At 45.5% G+C, this 18,956-nt stretch overlaps 1 protein-coding gene across 2 annotated transcripts in view; it reads right to left on the bottom strand.

Moving 5' to 3' along the window:
* The window catches only part of COL5A1 (collagen type V alpha 1 chain), a 234,267-nt gene that overhangs the window by 53,948 nt on the left and 161,363 nt on the right, over nucleotides 1-18,956 (bottom strand). For both annotated transcript variants that reach the window (XM_063316318.1, XM_063316317.1), the window contains exons 32-38: nucleotides 13,687-13,740; nucleotides 11,742-11,786; nucleotides 11,230-11,283; nucleotides 9,606-9,650; nucleotides 9,358-9,411; nucleotides 9,124-9,177; nucleotides 5,894-5,947 (exon numbers count right to left, since the gene is read on the bottom strand). In XM_063316318.1, the coding sequence (XP_063172388.1) occupies nucleotides 5,894-5,947; nucleotides 9,124-9,177; nucleotides 9,358-9,411; nucleotides 9,606-9,650; nucleotides 11,230-11,283; nucleotides 11,742-11,786; nucleotides 13,687-13,740 (360 nt within the window). The remainder of the gene's footprint in view (nucleotides 1-5,893; nucleotides 5,948-9,123; nucleotides 9,178-9,357; nucleotides 9,412-9,605; nucleotides 9,651-11,229; nucleotides 11,284-11,741; nucleotides 11,787-13,686; nucleotides 13,741-18,956) is intronic.

The raw sequence follows: 18,956 nt of genomic DNA, 5'->3' as shown, positions 1-18,956 counted from the left end.
CTGAAAATTTCTCATAAGAAAAAAATGGGAAGAAAATCTAGCAAAGGACCTCAAAGGCTCTGCCAGGAGGGTGTAAGAAGTGAGAACCTGAGCCTCATGGATGGCCACCAAGGTCTGGGAGAAAGCCCAGAGGAATGATGATGGCTCTGAAAATGAGAAAAAGCTAGCACCACTTCTCAGCAAAATCAAGGGGGAGGTGCCAGTCAAAACCCCAAAGTTGCCATAGTTTCAGATATTTAACCTTCTCCATCAACACACAAGCACTGAACCAGCCAGGAGACTCTGCAATGCTTCAGATTCCAGGGGAAGAGGAGGAGCTTTGCAAGACCAGAAGCCCCAGTGCAGCTTCTGTCTGCAACTCATTAACCTAACCGTGGCTGTTTTCCAAATCACATGATAGTGACAAGAGCCTCCGGTATCATTCGGCTGATACTGGACAGACCTGTGTCTGCTTCTGAGAGCAGCCTTTCCCTATTCAGGCCAAAGCTCTATTAACCCAGTCAGTGTTTTGTGTTTTGAACATTGTGCTAAGCTTGCTTAACACTGTTTAATTATTTTGTTTTTGGTGTCTTGGTGTGTTGTGCAAACCCAGCTAAGGTTTCCAAGTGGACATCCCTTGGGGAAAAGATGGCCCTATGTCCTTTTAGGTGCCAGCATTCCCACTGGTTACTCTTGGCAGCTGCTTTCCAGATTTGCTTCAGATTTGCTCTAGGATTCTCTTGGGTCTGGCCTGACTGTCCAGCAGCTTTCCTGCCCTTTCATGGGGTACCTTTGTCTCGACTAGGTCAACTTTGCCTTGACTTTCCTGGATGATCTACCAAATTGGTCCACTAATATCCTGCCATGCAACCTATTAGTTGAGTGATGCTCCTTTTTAAATGCTCTTCTTCTGTAAATGTCCTTACAGTATTACCATATTAGAAGGGGGCCACAGTGGCTCAGTGGCTAAAACGCTGAGTCAGAGGACCATTAAGGTTGGCAGCTCTGCAGTGTCAGATCCCTCTGATCAAAGGATTCACAGAACCCCTTATAGGAGCATCTGCCATCAATGGCGTAGACTCTTTGTCACCAGATGGGAGGGGATGTGAGTTGGAGTGTGAAGTGTATTATTATGTCTACACTTTCATGATGGGAGACATCAGGGACAATGGCTTGAGATACACCAGGAACATCACCGGGATGGAAGGGGGGTGACATACTTTTGTGGGAAAGGGAACCAGTTAGGGGAATGTAGTTTTAAAATCTAGGTTTGAGTGGGAACTCTTCATTCGCAGCTTTACCTCTGTACTATTCATTTCGCTTCATTAAAACAGTTAAAGGATCCCAGCCTCCTGACTGTTATTGTGTGAATGCTCAAATGAACAGGTGCTGACATTAAGCTGTGAATCCTTTTGTTCGAAAACTCTTCCTGAGGAAGTAACTCAGCTGACAGTTAACAAATCATGCCGAAACACAGAAAATCCCGAGCGAAGCAGCCATTGCCCCTGCCGTCACCGGAGAGGATGGTGCTGTACGCCAAGGAGGAAGAGGAGAAGGTAGAGCCCGAGGAGAGCTCCGGGAGCGGGGAGAGTGAGTGTGAAACAGAACCCCAGCTCAATACTACGGAGTTGGAAAGCGCGCTTCTCACCCTCGATTTTGTGAGAGAGCCTCAGACTCCAGACATAATAATAGAAGAACCACAGATGGGACCTTCACAATCTGGTGCCAAGGAAGAAGGAAGAGCCCCTCCACCGTTAGAGGTACAAGTAAGGGTGTTGAGCCCAGGGTCCTGCAGGACAGTGACAGACAACAATGGGACACCGCAAGCAATGCGGGGGTTGGAGGTGAGGATGTCTGCCATGGAAGTGGTATTGCAACAGGTGTCAAAACCTTTGAAACCATGGCATACCCCCTGGCGGAGATTTCGACCCAGCTCTCCAGAATGGCATTGCCAGACTCGCGGGGAAGATGCCACACCCTAACCCCGATCTGAGACTTCGAGTCCCCAGTGAGGCGCCAGTGGAGTGGAGGCCACCCAGAGAGCCAAGACAAGTGGGGGAGAGCTGTGACCAGCGAGGCGGCGCCTGTGGTGACCCTGAAAGAAATACAAGTTAAATTCAATGGTGACCCATGACAGTTGGCGTTTTTCCTGACCAATGTGTTCATCTACATGAAGGAATATGGGTCCTGCTTCCCCACTGAGTATAAGAAGGTGAGCCAGGTAGGCACCAGGCTCTGCGGAACTGCAGCAGATTGGTATGTGCAGTTGCACGATGCCATGGCCTCAGAGTAAAACAGCCTGTGAGATTTCATGAGAGCGCTAAGGGAGAGGTTTGAAGACCCTCTTGACAAGACGAAGGCGAAGGCGGCCATCCAGCAACTTAGGCAAGAGGGGAAAAGCGTGGCGGAGTATGCCATGGACTTTAAAGCCCTAGCCGGCAAAGTCATGGATTGATCGGAAACCACCAAAATTGACTATTTTAAAGGGGGCTTGCAGCCAGAGATCCTAAGATGGGCACTTGGCAGAGGAGACCCCCCCACTCTAAAAGAACGGATCTGCCTTGTAGGAGAAGTTGAGAATACTCAATACCAATTCCGCAGGAAGCTCCGAGCACAAGCAGCAGGGAGAAATACCAGGGTGCCAGGTCAGTTTCCCTCGGCCCAACGAAAGTTATTCCATGACAGAGAAGAGCTAAAAGACCGCACCTGGAAGAGAAGCGGGTGCTTCAAGTGCGGCAAAGACACCCATCGAGCAGTGGAGTGCCCCCACAAAGAACCAGAAGCAACCAAGGGAGGAACCAAGCCAGCTAAAACCCCACCAACCAAACGCAAGGGAGCTGCGGCAACAGCACTTGCCCAGAGAGACCCAGATGTAAACCCACTAATGGAGTCTAGCGAAGACTCTGACCTGGATGAGCAGAAGCCGTTGGGAAACGAGTTTCACCTGTTCTAAATCGTGCCCGTGAACAGGTGGAAACTCCCGGGTGCAACATGCCAGTTGTGGAGGAAGACGAGAAAGAAGATCCCTTGGTGAGCGATGATTGCCCCACCTTGCTAGTCAGAGTGGAACTAAAAAATGTAAGAACCTGCCACAAAGCCAATTTAACAGCGATGTTAGACTCGGGGTGCACAAAATGTTTAATACATCCTGCATTAATCAACACGCTAAGCCTCAAAACTAAGAAACTTAACCACCCCATTGTTTTCACCCAGATGGATGATTCCATTGCCCATGGGGGTCCCGTAGAGTTCCAAACTGAGACTGTGGCCATGAGGTTGGGGGGGGGGGGGCATAAGGAAACCTTGCAGTTTATCGTAGCCCCTACTGCCAACTACTCAATCATCTTGGGACTCCCCTGGCTAAAGAGTAGAAAACCACAGATAGACTGGGAGTCGGGCACCTTAATGTTCAAAGACGGTGCCAGCGATGCGCCAGTCGCACTGCCCAAAAAATGAAATGTGGCAGGGTACTCCTCACCCAAATGCCGGTGGAAAAGCCACCTACAGAAACAGACATTCCAGCCGAATACTCAGATTTTATGTATGCATTCGACGAAAAAGAATCTGACCAACTGCCACCCCACAGGAAAACTGACTGCGCCATTGAAATTGACCCAAAAGCCAAACTGCCCAAGCCCAAGATGTATGCTATGACAGAAACTGAGAAAAAAGTTATCCGGGAATTCATAGACAAAAACTTGGCTAGAGGTTTTATTGAGCCAGCTAACTCCCCCTTATCTGCCCCAGTGCTCTTCCAGGCAAAGAAAGATGGCTCCCTCAGACTCTGTACCAATTGCCGTGGAATAAATGCCATCTCAGTAAACAATCAGTATCCTCTCCCCTTAATGAAGGACATGCTGGCACACCTATTGAAAAGAAAGGTGTTCACCAAGCTCGACCTCAGAGAAGCAGACTTCAGGATTTGAATCCGGGAGGGGGATGAATGGAAAACTGCTTTTAATTGCCCTCTGGGTTCGTACCAGTACAAGGTTCTCCTGTTTGGGTTAGCTGAGGCCCCTGGAGTATTTATGCAATACATCAATGAGGTCCTACACGATCACTTATACAAGGGGGTTCTGGTTTACTTAGATGACATCTTAATCTATTCTGACAGCTTGAAGGACCATATTCCCCTTGTTAAACAAGTACTGAAAAAACTAAGAAAAGCTCAGCTCTACTCTAAGCTTTCAAAGTGTGAATTCCACAAGTCTCAGCTAGATTACTTGGGGTACCATATCTCATCAAATGGCATCAAAATGGACCCTGCCAAAGTTCAGGATATAATGGGGTGGGAGCCCCCTCGCACCAGAAGACAACTTCAAAGTTTTTTGGGTTTTGTCAACTTTTATAGACAATTTATTCCCCAATTTGTGCAAATTGCTTTACCCCTCACAGACTTGCTCAAAACCAGAGGGAGGGGGGAGATGAGAAAAGTCACTTCCCCTGGAGCTAAGCTAGCTTGGACTGAAAACTGCCAGGCTGCATTCGATCGCCTGAAACTATTGTTCACCAGGGAACCTATTTTGGCTCACCCAGACCCAAGCTGCCCCTTTATTCTGCAAGCTGATGCCTCTGACGCAGCCATTGGAGCGGTTTTGGTTCAAAAAGACGAAACGGGATTCCCACACCCGTGTGCTTACCTCTCCTGAAAATTTACAGACTCTGAGAGTAACTGGCCCATTTGGGAAAAAGAGGCTTTTGCTGCTAAAACTGCTCTGACACATTGGCATCATTTACTTGAAGGCTCTCAACATGCCTTTGAGGTTTGGACTGATCACAAAAACCTCCAAGCCTTGCTAACACCAAGAAAACTTAACGGAAAAGAAATCTTCTGGGCTCAATTCTTTAGCTGCTTTAATTTTACACTTAATTTCCTCCCAGGGAAGCGCAACTTTCTAGCTGATGCACTTTCCCGCCTTCCACAATATACTGAAATTGTGCTTTCCAGATTTGCTTCAGATTTGCTCTAGGATTCTCTTGGGTCTGGCCTGACTGTCCAGCAGCTTTCCTGCCCTTTCATGGGGTACCTTTGTCTCGACTAGGTCAACTTTGCCTTGACTTTCCTGGATGATCTACCAAATTGGTCCAGTAATATCCTGCCACGCAATCTATTAGTTGAGTGATGCTCCTTTTTAAATGCTCTTCTTCTGTAAATGTCCTTACAGTATTACCATATTAGAAGGGGGCCACAGTGGCTCAGTGGTTAAAACGCTGAGTCAGAGGACCATTAAGGTTGGCAGCTCGGCAGTTCGAAACCCGAGAGTGCGAGCCGTGTGATGGAGTGAGCTCCCGTCAACTTGTCCCAGCTCCTGCTAACCTAGCAGTTTGAAAGCATGCAAATGAAAGTAGATAAATAGGTACCACTTTGGTGGGAAAATACAGGGACATGAAAGGAGCCCTCTCGGGTGTCCCCCGGGCAACAGTGACGTCACCGGCAAATCCTTTCAATACAGAAGTGCCTTGGTAGGTGCTTCTCACACACACACACACACACACAAACACACACACAAACCCATACTGGAAATGACAGAGTAAATGGACATGTCTCCCATGTTTTTTTCTCCAGTTGCCCTCAACCCTGGTGTGGCCACCCTAGAAGCATCAGGTCCTACATGTTGAATTTTAAGCAAGGGCAGAAAGCTTCTCACTTAAAGCTTTGGTAATGTCACTGTTTCTGGAGATTATGCTAATTACATTTAGCATTTCCAAACATAATTAGCAGGCAGTAAACTTTTATACCTCAGAAAGCAGACATAAACATGTTATTTACCCTGTGATACAGAATTTAGTCTGCCATTAATCTGACAGAGTTTCTACTAATTAGGAAGTAATTGGATAGTCATCAGATCTCCCACAGAGCTGGAAAAAACAGAATTTGACCAGAGAATCCAGGAGGTTTCTGGGGATGGCTCACCTGGGGACCAACAACACCCGGAGGTCCAGGTGGACCCGTCTTGCCTTGGAAACCCTGGGAAAAGAAGAAAATGTCAGTTAAAGGGCAAAATAGTCACATTAGCCACGTATTGTAACAAATAATGAGAGGCTCTCTTTTGATAAGCTTGCTTATCAACTTGGAAAGAGTGAATATCCCCAAGGGTGATAAATGAAGAAAGGAACTGGGATAGAGAGAGAATCTGGGTATTCAAAAGCCAGCCAATGGCAAAAAAGATTATAAAAGGCTTAAAGCTGAAATATTAAGAAGGTAGATGCAGTAACTTTAAGGGGTGAAGGTTTTCTGCTGAGAACAGGGAGCTTATTTATTTATTAGCAAACTTATGTAGTTTGACAACCTCTGGGCTGCTAATCCTGTCCTGAAGGAGCCAGGAGTCTCAGGTGACTTCTGAGAGAAAGGTGATGGAGACTGCTGGCTCCCCAGAAGACCAGCAACAGTGCTGGAAGGGCGAATGTTTTCTTCCCTTTTTACTGGCCCAAATAGGCTACTCCAATTTTTCTGCCTATAAATAGAGAAACATATGGGGAAGGGGGCTTTAAGTTAGACCAAAGCATGATCCTTCAGGGCAAGAGAGAATCCCAACATGCCTGTCCATGAAAGGAGGATGTAGAAACAATTAGGATCTTTTTTTCCACATTTGTCATGTGTTTGTGTGTTTTACAAAACACACACACACACGACAAATGTGGAGCCAAAGCGTTGACAGAGCAGTGGATGTCTCCATTATTCATGTAAGCATCACTGATTTTGGGGGTCTTCCAGAAGATCCTAAACCCACTTCTGGCCTCTGCCACTGGGACCCACCTGCACTGTCAAAGCAGCAGCAACAAGAAGCAGGAGGACCGGGAGGCTCAAGACATTGATCGTGGTCCTGCTGGAGAAAGGATCCAACAGCCCTGCCTCATCAAGTATGTAGGAAAAGTGAGAGTCCCTTGATTTCGAGGAAGTAGAAGATGCCAGAGCTTGGAAATCCAATCGGCACTTCCTCTTTCTGCCATCTTGATAGCCTCATTTGAAAATGCTCTGGCTAGGCAGATTATTTCTACAGCTCCATGGAGAAAAGGGCTGGCAGTCTTTTGGAGCTGCCCCCCCCTTCAACAAACCCCCTTCCCCCAATTATGCAGAGATCCAACTCATCCAATCTTTGGAAGCAGGTACAATGAGTGAGCAGAGCCTCCAGGGGTATAAGGGTCAAATAACCTGAAGCTCAAATGCTTTTCCACTCCTCCACACAAGAGTTGCTGCTCAGAGAATATCTGAACAAGGAACTGGTCTTGCTTCCTGAAGGCTCCTGGATGCCTCAGCCCAGGCAAGCTTTGGTGAGATCCCCTGTTCTGTGGAGCCCAGGAGAGTAAGGAAGTTTTCCAACATAGGAACCTCCACTCACAGGCTGAAGTGATGCTCTTTGACTGGTGAGGTATGTCTGCATTGGGGGAAGCCCAAGTGGTTCAATGGCCCCACTTGTTGTTTAAGAAGTTGACAAAGCAGGAGGGGATCTCTGTCTGGAGCTCCTGGTGAGGGAAGAGGCACAATCCCACCTCCCACCAGGAGCTCGTCCAACAGCTCTAGGCAGAGGTCTGTCTTGCACAGCAAACAGGGTATGTGTCACAGCACCATGTTTGTTGATCAATACATTGAACAGGATGTCAACTGAGAAGTTTCCCTCTCCTTTTCTCTCCTGTTGCTCCCTTTCACAGCAAGAACTGCCAGATCAATCCCAAACAAGGCGTTCAGAGAAGAGCTGCCATATTGATTTCAGAAGCCGAACAAGGACAAAGAGAGCTAAGGAATTGTGCTTGACACTTTATATACCCTTGTGGCCGGGAAACGTTCATAGCAGATGCCACAACATGTCTGAGGGCTGGGCAAGGCCTCCCTCAGAGATAAACACTTGCCAAATTTGGAGGATGTCATCTGGAGGGACGAGAGCCCAACTTTAGTAACATTTTAACAACTGCTCACAAGCAGTGGTGGAAGCTCTTTCTTCCCCCATACGTCTGCCCCACAAAGCCTTGAACGCAGCCTCCAACAGCTGCTACCAAATTGCCCTATTTAATTATCAGGAGAAGAAACAATTAATTACCTGGGAGAGAGTTATAATAGCTATATTTAATTAATCAAATTTAAATTACTTTTAATTGAAAGTTAATCAAATTTAACCTTGCCCTTTCCTGTTCAGAGGAGGGCAACCCTCAAAGGCCAGAAGGGCTCCTTGGTTTTATGTGGCTATGGAAAAGACAGTGGTCTTTTCCATAGCCACCATGAGTTTCCCCAGGAGGCCTCACACATGAAAGCGAGGATGCCATGGGGAGGCAGTTTGGGAGGAAAACAGGCCATTGAAGCTCTGCTGCTTTGTGCTGATTATGGGGGTGGTCAGAGCTGCACTGAGTACCTCTGGGTTCCTGGAATGAAATGTATGAAGCATGCATTGAAAGGCTTAAACCAGCAGAAAAAGTTTAGAACTTCTTGTACTGAATGGGCTGGACCTTTCTGTCCTGACAGCTTCATCCAAGACTCTGGAAAGAGATGAACTCGATGCTTGGAGAAGAACATCTGGATGTTTTGGGATGGGAAGGATCCATTATCCAGCAGCAGTTCCTGAGCTGGTTTCCAAACTCTAATGATTTCTGGAAACTTCTAAGGAGATGACTTGAGGGGGGGAGAAAAAAGAGGTGTACATGACCTTTTCCTTTCAGTAGTTTTTCCTTTTCTAGAGATGAGTCCCTTGGAGTAATCTGACCAGGGACTAGGGATCATTTGGTTTGCATTTCAATATGAATTTAGCACTTCCTGAATCAATGCACAATTTGAAGCACAACTATCCTCTGAAACCTGCACCTTTCTGAATGTTTCCAGTGCAGTTCTGGGGACAAAGAGTACATTAAATGAATACAGAACTAGATATTGCTTGAGAAGAAATGTCTACATCTATTACTTTCTTTATTTCTCTGTAGAATGTGGGAGTTCTCTGGAGGCAGAGTTGTCCCCAAGGGTCACTTGTCCAGATTGCCCTCCTTGCCTGGTCCTAACTAAGGGGGAAGAAGGGTGCAGGGAGACTGATGCAAGAAGGGGAAGAGAAAGGTCTTGCTTAGCCAGGTTCAGAGAGACCTAAGTAGGACCCGCTTAGGTGAAAAAGAGAGAAAATGCAACTCTTGGATCAATCAAAATGATGAAAACATTAAAGTACTTACTGTTTCACCTCTCTGCCCAGGATGACCTGGCAATCCATCTTTTCCTGGAGGACCCTAGAGAAGGAAACAGGATCTTCAGCAAAACTGAAAGTACTCAGAGCAGTGATGTCCTCACATGCAGGAAATCAAATTCCACACTGAACTTTCTTGCAGTTATTTTTAGGCTGGAGAGAATTGGGTAAAGAGAGGCAAATTTGTCTCATGGGGCCTTCTCCTGCTCCTTGCTGAACTTACCGGAGGGCCTTTTGGTCCAGGAAACCCTGTTGGTCCTTGAGGCCCTGGAGGTCCCTTAGAGGCAAAGAAACACATGGATTAGTGTTGCTACCATACAATGAGGGAGCAACTTTCCTCCCTGAGGGTCTGACCAGATTAATTCTTCTGTCTTGGCAGCTTTGATGCCAACCAAGAAGTTCAGCCCCAACTTTCTATCTGAAGGTATAAATTGTGCCACATCTGTTCAGCCCTGGCTTGTTTGATCTTACCCTTTCACCTGGAGGTCCTGGAGGTCCATCCCCGCCAGAATTGCCCTTGGAAGGCAAAAAAGAGCATTAAAACAATACATTATCAGTATCAATAAATGCTAACCCTTAGGTCATCCACAGCACTTAGGCTTGAGCCTGGCAGATGCTTAGGACCTTTGGGACAGGTGTATTCCATGTTCCTTATTTTGGGGGCAAATTTCACTTAGTGGAGAGGTTGGCTGTAATGTCTGTGAAGGTCCAACTTTTCTAATACTCAGCCTGACCCCACCTGGCAGAGGCCTGGGGTCGCAGCTTCACTTGGCAGATAAATATGCACACAGGAACAGGCGAGAGGGAAAGCAACCTGCAACTGCCTTGAGCAAAACACTGGAGCAACCATAATTCATACTCAGGTTCTCATGCATCTGATGATAATGACTTTAGCTCTTAATTTGGCTTATGCCACTCCACAGCTGTCTGTCCCTGAGGCTCCTTACTAAGTTGTGATCTTGCACTGAGCTCCTGCACTGCATTAGATCATGGGTTTTCAAAGTTTTCCAGGCCACAGAACCAGTTAGATAAAAAAAAATCCCAGAACCCCTGCTGCCTACCTCTCAGACCCTGACAGGATGATGAGTTGTCATGAGCACAAACAGTGACAAGCCCTGTTCTTGCTGCTGTACCTTAGCTCTGTTACTACGAATGCCTTGGCTGCGTTTGAGCGAACTTTCCCCCCCTTAGTTTCTCAGGGAATTCCATCCAATTCTAATGGAACCCTAGAGTTCCGCAGACCACAGTTTGAGAACCCTGAATTAGAAGGTCAATTTTAGCAGCTTCAGAAAGCAACCCCCATCAAATTGTAAAGGAATCCTGGGGCCCACATAGAAGGCGAGCTGGCAGCCATAATCAGGAAAGGAAACCTGATGTTTCCAGGGGATTTGCGTTACTAATCCCATAATCCCCAACCTCTAGCTGTGTTGTGTAGAGAGTTGCCATGTGAAAGTTCTCTAGGGTAGCATGTTACTTTCCAAGAGAACTTCAAATGCAGCTGAGTGAAAATGTCCCACATACTGTAATTTTTTTCATAGCCCTCCCAGGAAGATGCATGCATGACTGATAACCAAGAGTGAAGATTTCTTAAACTCTGCAGGACTGCTTCATTCCCCCAGTCCACCCTCCAAATATACAGACAACGCCAACGGTTTAATATGGCGTGAGAAAGAATTAGATTTTTTTCTATCCCTACCCTTCCCTTCATTTTCAAACAGAAGAAAAAATGTGTGGGTGGGAGTTGTTGTTGATTAGGGAAGAAAAATATTGGGAACCCATAAAGTTTTTCTGGGGAGATTAACATTTCTGCCAAGACATGGCAATTACATAATCATGACACACTGGTGGGCATGGGAGTCGCTGGGAGTCAGGTAACATATAAGTTTAATATATTATCATGTTATTATTATTATTTTTATTTTTATAATCCAAGCTAAAGGACCGGCAATGTTGCACCACTTCCTCCAAGCTGAGTGATGCTGCCTCAGTTTCCCTCTGCGAACATAGGGGTGGGCAAGGGGAAGCCACTGGCCTAGGACTGACCCCAGCATTGGACTGGAACAGGGAACAGAGTTTTAGGGATGCTTTTCAGTACCTTTGGACCAGGTTTCCCTGTGATGCCTCGCTGGCCACGTTCTCCTCGGGGACCCTTGAGAAGACACATGGAGAAGAAGATGTCAGCACGAAGGGATGAGGAAATGGGACACATCCGATAGTTCCTTCCTTCCTAACCTTAAATTCCTTTTGCCTCCTTTGTCTCAGGAGAAATTCAAATTCACATGAAGATCTGTGCATAACTTCAATCATATTTTTATGCACGTTTTTGTAGGCAAGATTCTCTCAATTTCTGGGTTTCACTTTTCCTCACCTTACGCACATTTTATCCTAATATGCTCTCTGCTTGTTTCTTGAGTGGTGAACTCCCAAATTTGGAAGAGTATGGAACTCACCTTATAGCTGTCTTTTCTAGATTCTGCAGAGTCAGGAATGGTGAACTGGGCAGCTTCTCTTCAAAATATGAACTATGGATACTTTTCCCCCACCCCAAGCCTACGGATTCATGCAGCGACTCTGGAGCAAGGAGGAGGAAAATCAAACATTTCTTACCGTGGGGCCTCGTTGTCCTCTCGGGCCAGGTTTGCCAGGAGTACCCTGCAAACCAAGAGAAAAGGGTATCCATCAAGTTGGGCAGTTCATTGGATTAATATATTTTTATGTTGGGAAACCACAAACGGTGCAGCCTCACCATAAGTTGTGATTGGTGTTTGTCTGCCTCCCTGCTTCACGTGCTTACAAATGTACCACATTCAGGAGTTTAGGATTGATCCCAACATGACAAGGGAGAAAATGAGCAGATGGCAGCTCATCTGCTACTTTCTGGAAGGGTGGAGATGTACATGCCTGGATGTATGCCTCCACAAGACAAGGAGAGTGCATCAGGCTGCAGAAGGTGAGAACAAACAGTGCTCAATGTTTTGTTGATAGGTATCCACACTAGAGGGAGTGGATGAGCAGTCAGCAGCCACGGCCAGGTGGTCCTTCGCACAACTCTGTCTTCCTGGACCAGGAGGCCCTGCTTACAGTCATTCACGCTATTGTCACTTCTTGGAGTTTTGTAACGTGTTCTACGTGAGGCCACTCAGCTGGCTTCTGTGCCTAAAGCAGGACTAGAACTCCAGTTTCCTGTTTCTAATCCAGTGCCTTAACACTAGACCAAGCTGGCTCTCATACTTTATTCCATACTTTCAGCATTTTATCCAGTAACTCCAAAATTCTTAGTTTCCTGCCTCTTGGGACCACTTCCTTATCTTCAGCCTATCCCACAGCCAGGATCCCAGCCCCTGCTTCATGTTGGCTTGGTAACAGCCAATTTCCAAATATTCCCCATATGATCAATGGGAGAGAGAATTTGTAGTTCATGTTCAAGAAATAAAAACTGCAGCAGGAAAAAAAATATGGGGAATGAAAGAAAGAAAACACAGCCTTGCTCCTTCTGTTCTCAAGCATGTAAATAAAATTTAGACAGCAAAATATTAACATGTTGAAAAACTATTTTATATCTCCAGCATTCCTACCAAGCATGCCTGTTAGAAGTAATCTTGGAACTTTGAGATAAAAAAGGAACTTTGATGCGATTCCTGTTCTCTCCCTGTAACAGCATCGCTTCTGAAGATGGGGCTGGGAGGCTGCAGATGCCACTGAATAGTCACTTTCAGAACTGAGCAGCCTGGATTTGCTTTGCAGCTGATAATAGCACAAGCAGCTTGGCCAAGCCCTTGATCTTCTCTAATGGATCTTGCTTAGCCGGACTGGGAACACAATCAGTATTTCCTTTACAGAAGAAAGCAGTTGGGGTGGAACCCTCCATCTTGTTCTTTATCAGTCATATGCCCCACCCCAGCGCGCCCTTGAGCACTGGTGAAATATGTTCTTATTCTGAATATGTTCTTATTCTCTTACTGATTTTTTTGCCATTCAAAGTTGTTAATATTCCAGAGCAAGCTTTTTAGTATTGGAAATTTGGCCAGAAATCCCTCCTTTCTGTGCCCCTTTGCCAGATTCTGACATCCATTCATTCCACGCATGAAGACACGATATGACAAGACTATTTGTTGCGTGAGTTAAAGAAAAAGAACAAAAGGGAGCAAGTAAGCAGCATCAGGGGTGGAATCAGGGGCCCACTTTGTGGGTGGGTGGGGTGGGGATTCCAGATGGGACGGTCTCTGTCGTAAGGCTTGGGAGACCCTCTGCGGACCCTGCGCATCCTGTCCGTGTTCTCTGAAGCCCTGCTGACTTTTGCCCTCAGCAGCTGTGGCTGAGTTACCTTTCTTCCATGCTTTGGAGCATTAACCAGAACAAAAAGGTGTTTAAAGTTAAAGGAGTGTTTTGTTGCTTTATGTACTTTTGTGGAGGCAAATTCATGCCATGTCCAAACCTCCTCATATCCTGTCTTCAATGGCAGAAATAGTTGTTGGAGAAAATGTAGAGACTGAAGAGCAACAGCCAGTGGAAAAGAGCTCTGGAAGCCATACACGAAACCACCCTCTCTTACCCTTCCTCCTTTCTCTCCGTTGGCTCCTGGGAACCCTGGAAATCCAATGGAACCCTAGAGAAAAAGGAAGCAGAGAAGGAAGGAGATGTAGACACACAGGGAACACGACAGCACCAGGAACGTGACGGATGAAGAGCCCCACTTCCCCGAACCCATTGCTAGGTCCCTAAGGAAGATGGACGGGGTCAAAATGCAAAACACCAAAATGCAACAACCATCATCCTTGGCTAATGAGCTTCATGCCTGTAAGAAAGAAATACCCAGACACCTAGCCTCCTTCAATCCACTGGTGTCTGCACTCACCCCAGCCCAGATTGTAAGTAGCTTGGGATATGGCTTCCTACAGCACTGATCCATTTACCACTTTTCTCCCTCTTTTAGCACTTCGTTTCCATTCAAGATGATGAAGCAGATTATTCATCCATAAATAAAATAATACAATAAATCTTGGCCAGCTTGAAATAAGGCTTTTGCTTTTGGGAATTCAAAGGCAAGGAGGAAGGAGACCCATCCCGAAGGGGCTCAGCTTTCTGAGCATTGTGGCTGAGTCCTTCCAAAGCAAAGGTCCCAAAAGCTCCTGGGGGAGGGGAGGGAGTCAGCAATTGCTGGATGCAGCTTGTTTCCTGGACCCACTGGCCAGCTGCAGGGAGAGGCTATTACCTGATGTCTCTCTGGGTTTTTAAGGGTGGAAATGGAGCTGTTGAGAGCAGGACATCTCAGAGAGGAAATCTGCACTCATTTCCAACTCCAGTAACTCTCCAATGCTCCCCCAAATTGCACCACCAGAATTCAGCAGTAAAGTGGTCAAATGACAGCGATGTAATTTTGAACTGCTTGGAGGGGTTGGGATTGGGAATATGTTGAAAATTGGAATAGAAGAGTTTTGCCTTCCAGAGGTCTCCTGCTTCTAATTCTTACTTTTATTTAGGGGAACCCACAGTTGTGCTGCCCCAAATAAGCCATTTTTGCTTCCCACTTTTGGTCATGTAATCTTTGGTGCTGGGGGACACTGCAAGTAGAGATAGGTATTGCCTGTGACCCATGGGCTTCCCCCCGCCCCCCTGGACTTACTGGAGGCAAAGAAATAAGTCTTGGATCCTTCCAGTTCTCATGACAGCCTTACTGGGAAAAGGATACTGGTCTTCATTTCCGCAAGAATGTTTTCTTGCTGAGAATGTGAAGCCATTGTCTAGTTCCACCGTGGAAAAGGCTGTTGGAAAATGACCCCTTGCCTGTTTTTGCCCGCCCAGATTCCATTTCTGGACTGTGGGGGAGCAGGATAAGGTGAAAGCAGGTCATCAACTGGGGCTGTCTTCACAGAGTTTCTTCTTGCAAGTATCTGGTTAAGGGTGTTGAAATTTGGGGGCAGCCTGATCAAACGCTCTCAACACTTTTACCAAGATCCAGTTAGGCAGACCAGATACCGGGCTCCCCACAGGGACTGTGAGTCTCCATCAAATCTTAGCCCTTTCTGAGAGGGACGTACATCTAAATCAAAGGGTAGGAATTTCAGCTGAGATCCCAAATAAATGGACAAAAATACTGAACTGGCAGAGTAGCTACTGCAAAGAGCCACAAGCCAGAAGAAGTATTAAACGTATGCAAATATAGAGACATGGCAAAAGAAATGAAACAAATGTAGTAGCAGGAAACAGGTTCCTGTGGTTAATTACTGTATGTCTCCAGGATCAAACAGATCTCTTTTTCTAAGCAGTATGCATGAATACTAAAATAAAATTCTGTAAAAAAAATGTATAATGGACAAGAAAAATAACATCATTAAGGAAATCCACATTTCTTGGTACTTCTTGGTTAGCTAGAATCCCAAAGTCCATTCCTTTGCAAATGACAAAATGTTCATTGTGATGTTTTGATACAAATAACATGACTCACATACTTGTGTCCAGTGTTGCGATACAAGCATGAAAGGTAGGATTTTGTACCGTGGCATCACCCTGCACCTGGTGTTATTTTCACATAATTGTCTGTTGCACCAGATGACATTTCAAGCAGAATTTTCCAGGACCCTTCCTCTTGTCTTTGAGTCAGCAGAAAAGTGTGTCCCCATAAATTGCGCAACCCTGCCAACACAGCCAAGCTTTTTTTTTCCTTTTGGGTTAGGGCAAACTGAATGCTTATCTATGTATGCATGTATTTGTGTGTGTATGTATATGTATGTGTATGTGTATGTATATGTATATAAGTGTGTGTGTGTATGAGACTAACCCATAGGACAATTATTCTCCTGGGAGATCAATACTATGGTAAAATAATAACAACAGCAATAATAATAGGCTGACAGTCCACTCTGCAGAAACTAGATGTCCAGTTTCTCTTGCAGCCCAAATCGAAAAGCTCATAGAGGGCAGTGCTCAGGGAGAAGGTAGGAGATCAATATTCCCATGTTTTGAAAAAAAATAAATATCAGTTTTCCAGAGGGTGGGTATTCCTGTGTCAAAACAAACAAGCAAAAGGCCACTTGAGCCAGGTCTCCAGTCTCTCTCACAGCCAAGCCAAAATGGCAGTAGAGGATGGTGGAGATGGGGTCGGGGGCAAGCCTGCAGCAGGCTGAAGTGGCCAACTGGAGCTGGGCAGACCCCTCCGCCTTTCTCCATCATTGAGCTCTTGTAGATAGTTTGTATGGCAAGACTTGGGTTGGAGAAGGGGAAAATGAATAAAGATGACATCAAGGTCCCTCTGTAGCAGGTTGGGGATAAAATGGAATCAATGTCACGAGTCAAATCCATTAGTGACTTTGTGTTGCCATTAGAGGGACACTGAGATGAGCCTTAGCCAACGGATAGGGAGTTCTCCCTCTTTCTTTCCCTCTTTTCTATTTAAGAAGAGAAAATACAGGACACCTGTTCAAATGTAAAGGTTCATCATGAAGACTGGGCCATTATTTATAGAACTGTCTTGCTAGCAATTATCCACAATTAATTACCTAACAGCTTGCATGGAGAATCACATAGGCAGGAGGTAACACAACTGTCTGCATTACTATGACTTCGGCCCAACGATGGTTGGAGGACTAGAAGGTGTTCCAGGTCCCACAGGGGGGATCCTGCCATGCAGTGGGAGGCCAGGGCAGGATGGACAATGCTGGCAGTGAAGGTCTGGTCCCAAGAGGGTCAGAAATGCCCACAGCGGGCTGCTTTGCCCTCTCATCCCCCGGAGTTTCAACCCTGCACCATGTGCTTAAGGAAACAGCTCTACTTAATAGTCTATGGTTGATGAGACTGCTTCACACCAGCACTTCTCTTAGATGAGGCTTTTATTACGCTTACACCAATTCCTAGATGGTTTGAGCAAAACATCTTCAAAGGAAAGTTTTAAAATGGGTAAGTTTAGGCAAATTTCTAAGAGAGGTAGTACCATGCTCAATAATTCACCTCAGAGTCAAATGTCAGAAATTGGAGGACTCTCTGCAGGCAAAAATTCAAGAGAAGCTTCTGCCTAAAATAAGATATGCATACTTCTCAGGGTGGAGAAGATCACATCTCTTGCTCACTAGCTTATTTATATTATATTATATTATATTATATTATATTATATTATATTATATTATATTATATTATATTATATTATATTATATTATATTATATTATATTATATTATATTATATTATATTATATTATATTAGTGGAGTCCTTGGTGCTCTCTGAGGCTTGTTGTTTTCTTGCAGACGTTTCATTGCCAGACTCGGCAACATCTTCAGTGCGAAGAGGGAGTGGGCCTTGCTCTCAGTTTATATACCGTGGCCTGCCCTGCTTGTGTTGGTGGGGGTGTTGTTCTCCCTTGGGAGTTCTTTGATTGGGCTGTTGTTTGCTGCTTGGTTGATTGCCTGAGTTAACAGTTCCTTGAGTAGGGTGTATTGTGCTGTTTGTGGTGTTAATCTGGTGTTAATCCTAGTGTTGATTTTTGCATATCTGAGTGTTGATTGCTGGCAAGGGAGTGTACTGATCTTTTGGCTTTTCTATTGTCTCTTTTGAATGGTATGCAAATGTTGTTTACCTCTATGTGTCTGTTGATGGCTGCTTTGTCTGAGTGCCAGGCTTCCAGGAATTCTCTGGCGTTTTTGGATTTGGCTTGGTTTAGGATGCTCACAGTTTCTCAGCTGAAACTATGGTTGAGTCTGTCCATGTGTTGTGAGCTTAAGGAGTTCTCATCGTGTCTTCTGACTGCCAGTTGGTGTTCGTGGATGCGCTCTGCTAGTCTTCTGCCTGTCTGTCCTACATAGTGGCTGTTACAGTCTTTGCACTGTATGTTGTAAATAACTCCTGTTTTTGATTCTTGGGCTATTGGGTCTTTTGGATTGCTTAATATGTTTTGAAGAGGAAATGATGGTAAGTTAGAAACACAAGTCTACAGGAAAGCTACCCACACCAACCAAGTGCTCCATTACCAAAGTAACAATCCAACCTCCCACAAGAGAAGCTGTGTAAGAACATTATTCAGATGAGCACTTACACACTGCAGCAACCCAGAATACCAGAAAAAATAAAAAGATCATCTGTACAGCATCTTCCAACAAAATGGATATCTGCTCAACTTTATCAAAAAGTGCCTCACCACCCAACCCACTACAACCCAACCAATGGAAACTATGAAAAGAATAACATTGCCATACATCAGAAATATCTCAGAAACCACCAACAGACTGTTACAACCACATGGCATCACCGTAGCACGTAAACCAACTAAAACTCTTCAAAACATATTAAGCAATCCAAAAGACCCAATAGCCCAAGAATCAAAAACAGGAGTTATGTACAACATACAATGCAAAGACTGTAACAGCCACTATGTAGGACAGACAGGCAGAAGACTAGCAGAGCACATCCACGAAGACCAACTGGCAGTCAGAAGACACGATGAGAACTCCTTAAGCTCACAACACATGGACAGACTCAACCATAGTTTCAACTGGGAAACTGTGAGCATCCTAAACCAAGCCAAATCCAAAAACGCCAGAGAATTCCTGGAAGCCTGGCACTCAGACAAAGCAGCCATCAACAGACACATAGAGGTAAACAACATTTGCATACCATTCAAAAGAGACAGTAGAAAAGCCAAAAGACCAGTACATTCCCTTGCCAGCAATCAACACTCAGATATGCAAAAATCAACACTAGGATTAACACCACAAACAGCACAATACACCCTAATCAAGGAACTATTAACTCAGTCAATCAACCAAGCAGCAAACAATGGCCCAATCAAAGAACTCCCAAGAGAGAACAACACCCCCACCAACACAAGCAGGGCAG

This window comes from Candoia aspera, chromosome 16 (assembly GCF_035149785.1).
Source record: "Candoia aspera isolate rCanAsp1 chromosome 16, rCanAsp1.hap2, whole genome shotgun sequence".
In the NCBI taxonomy this organism is placed as follows: domain Eukaryota; kingdom Metazoa; phylum Chordata; class Lepidosauria; order Squamata; family Boidae; genus Candoia; species Candoia aspera.
This window is presented reverse-complemented; position numbering and strand designations above follow the sequence as displayed.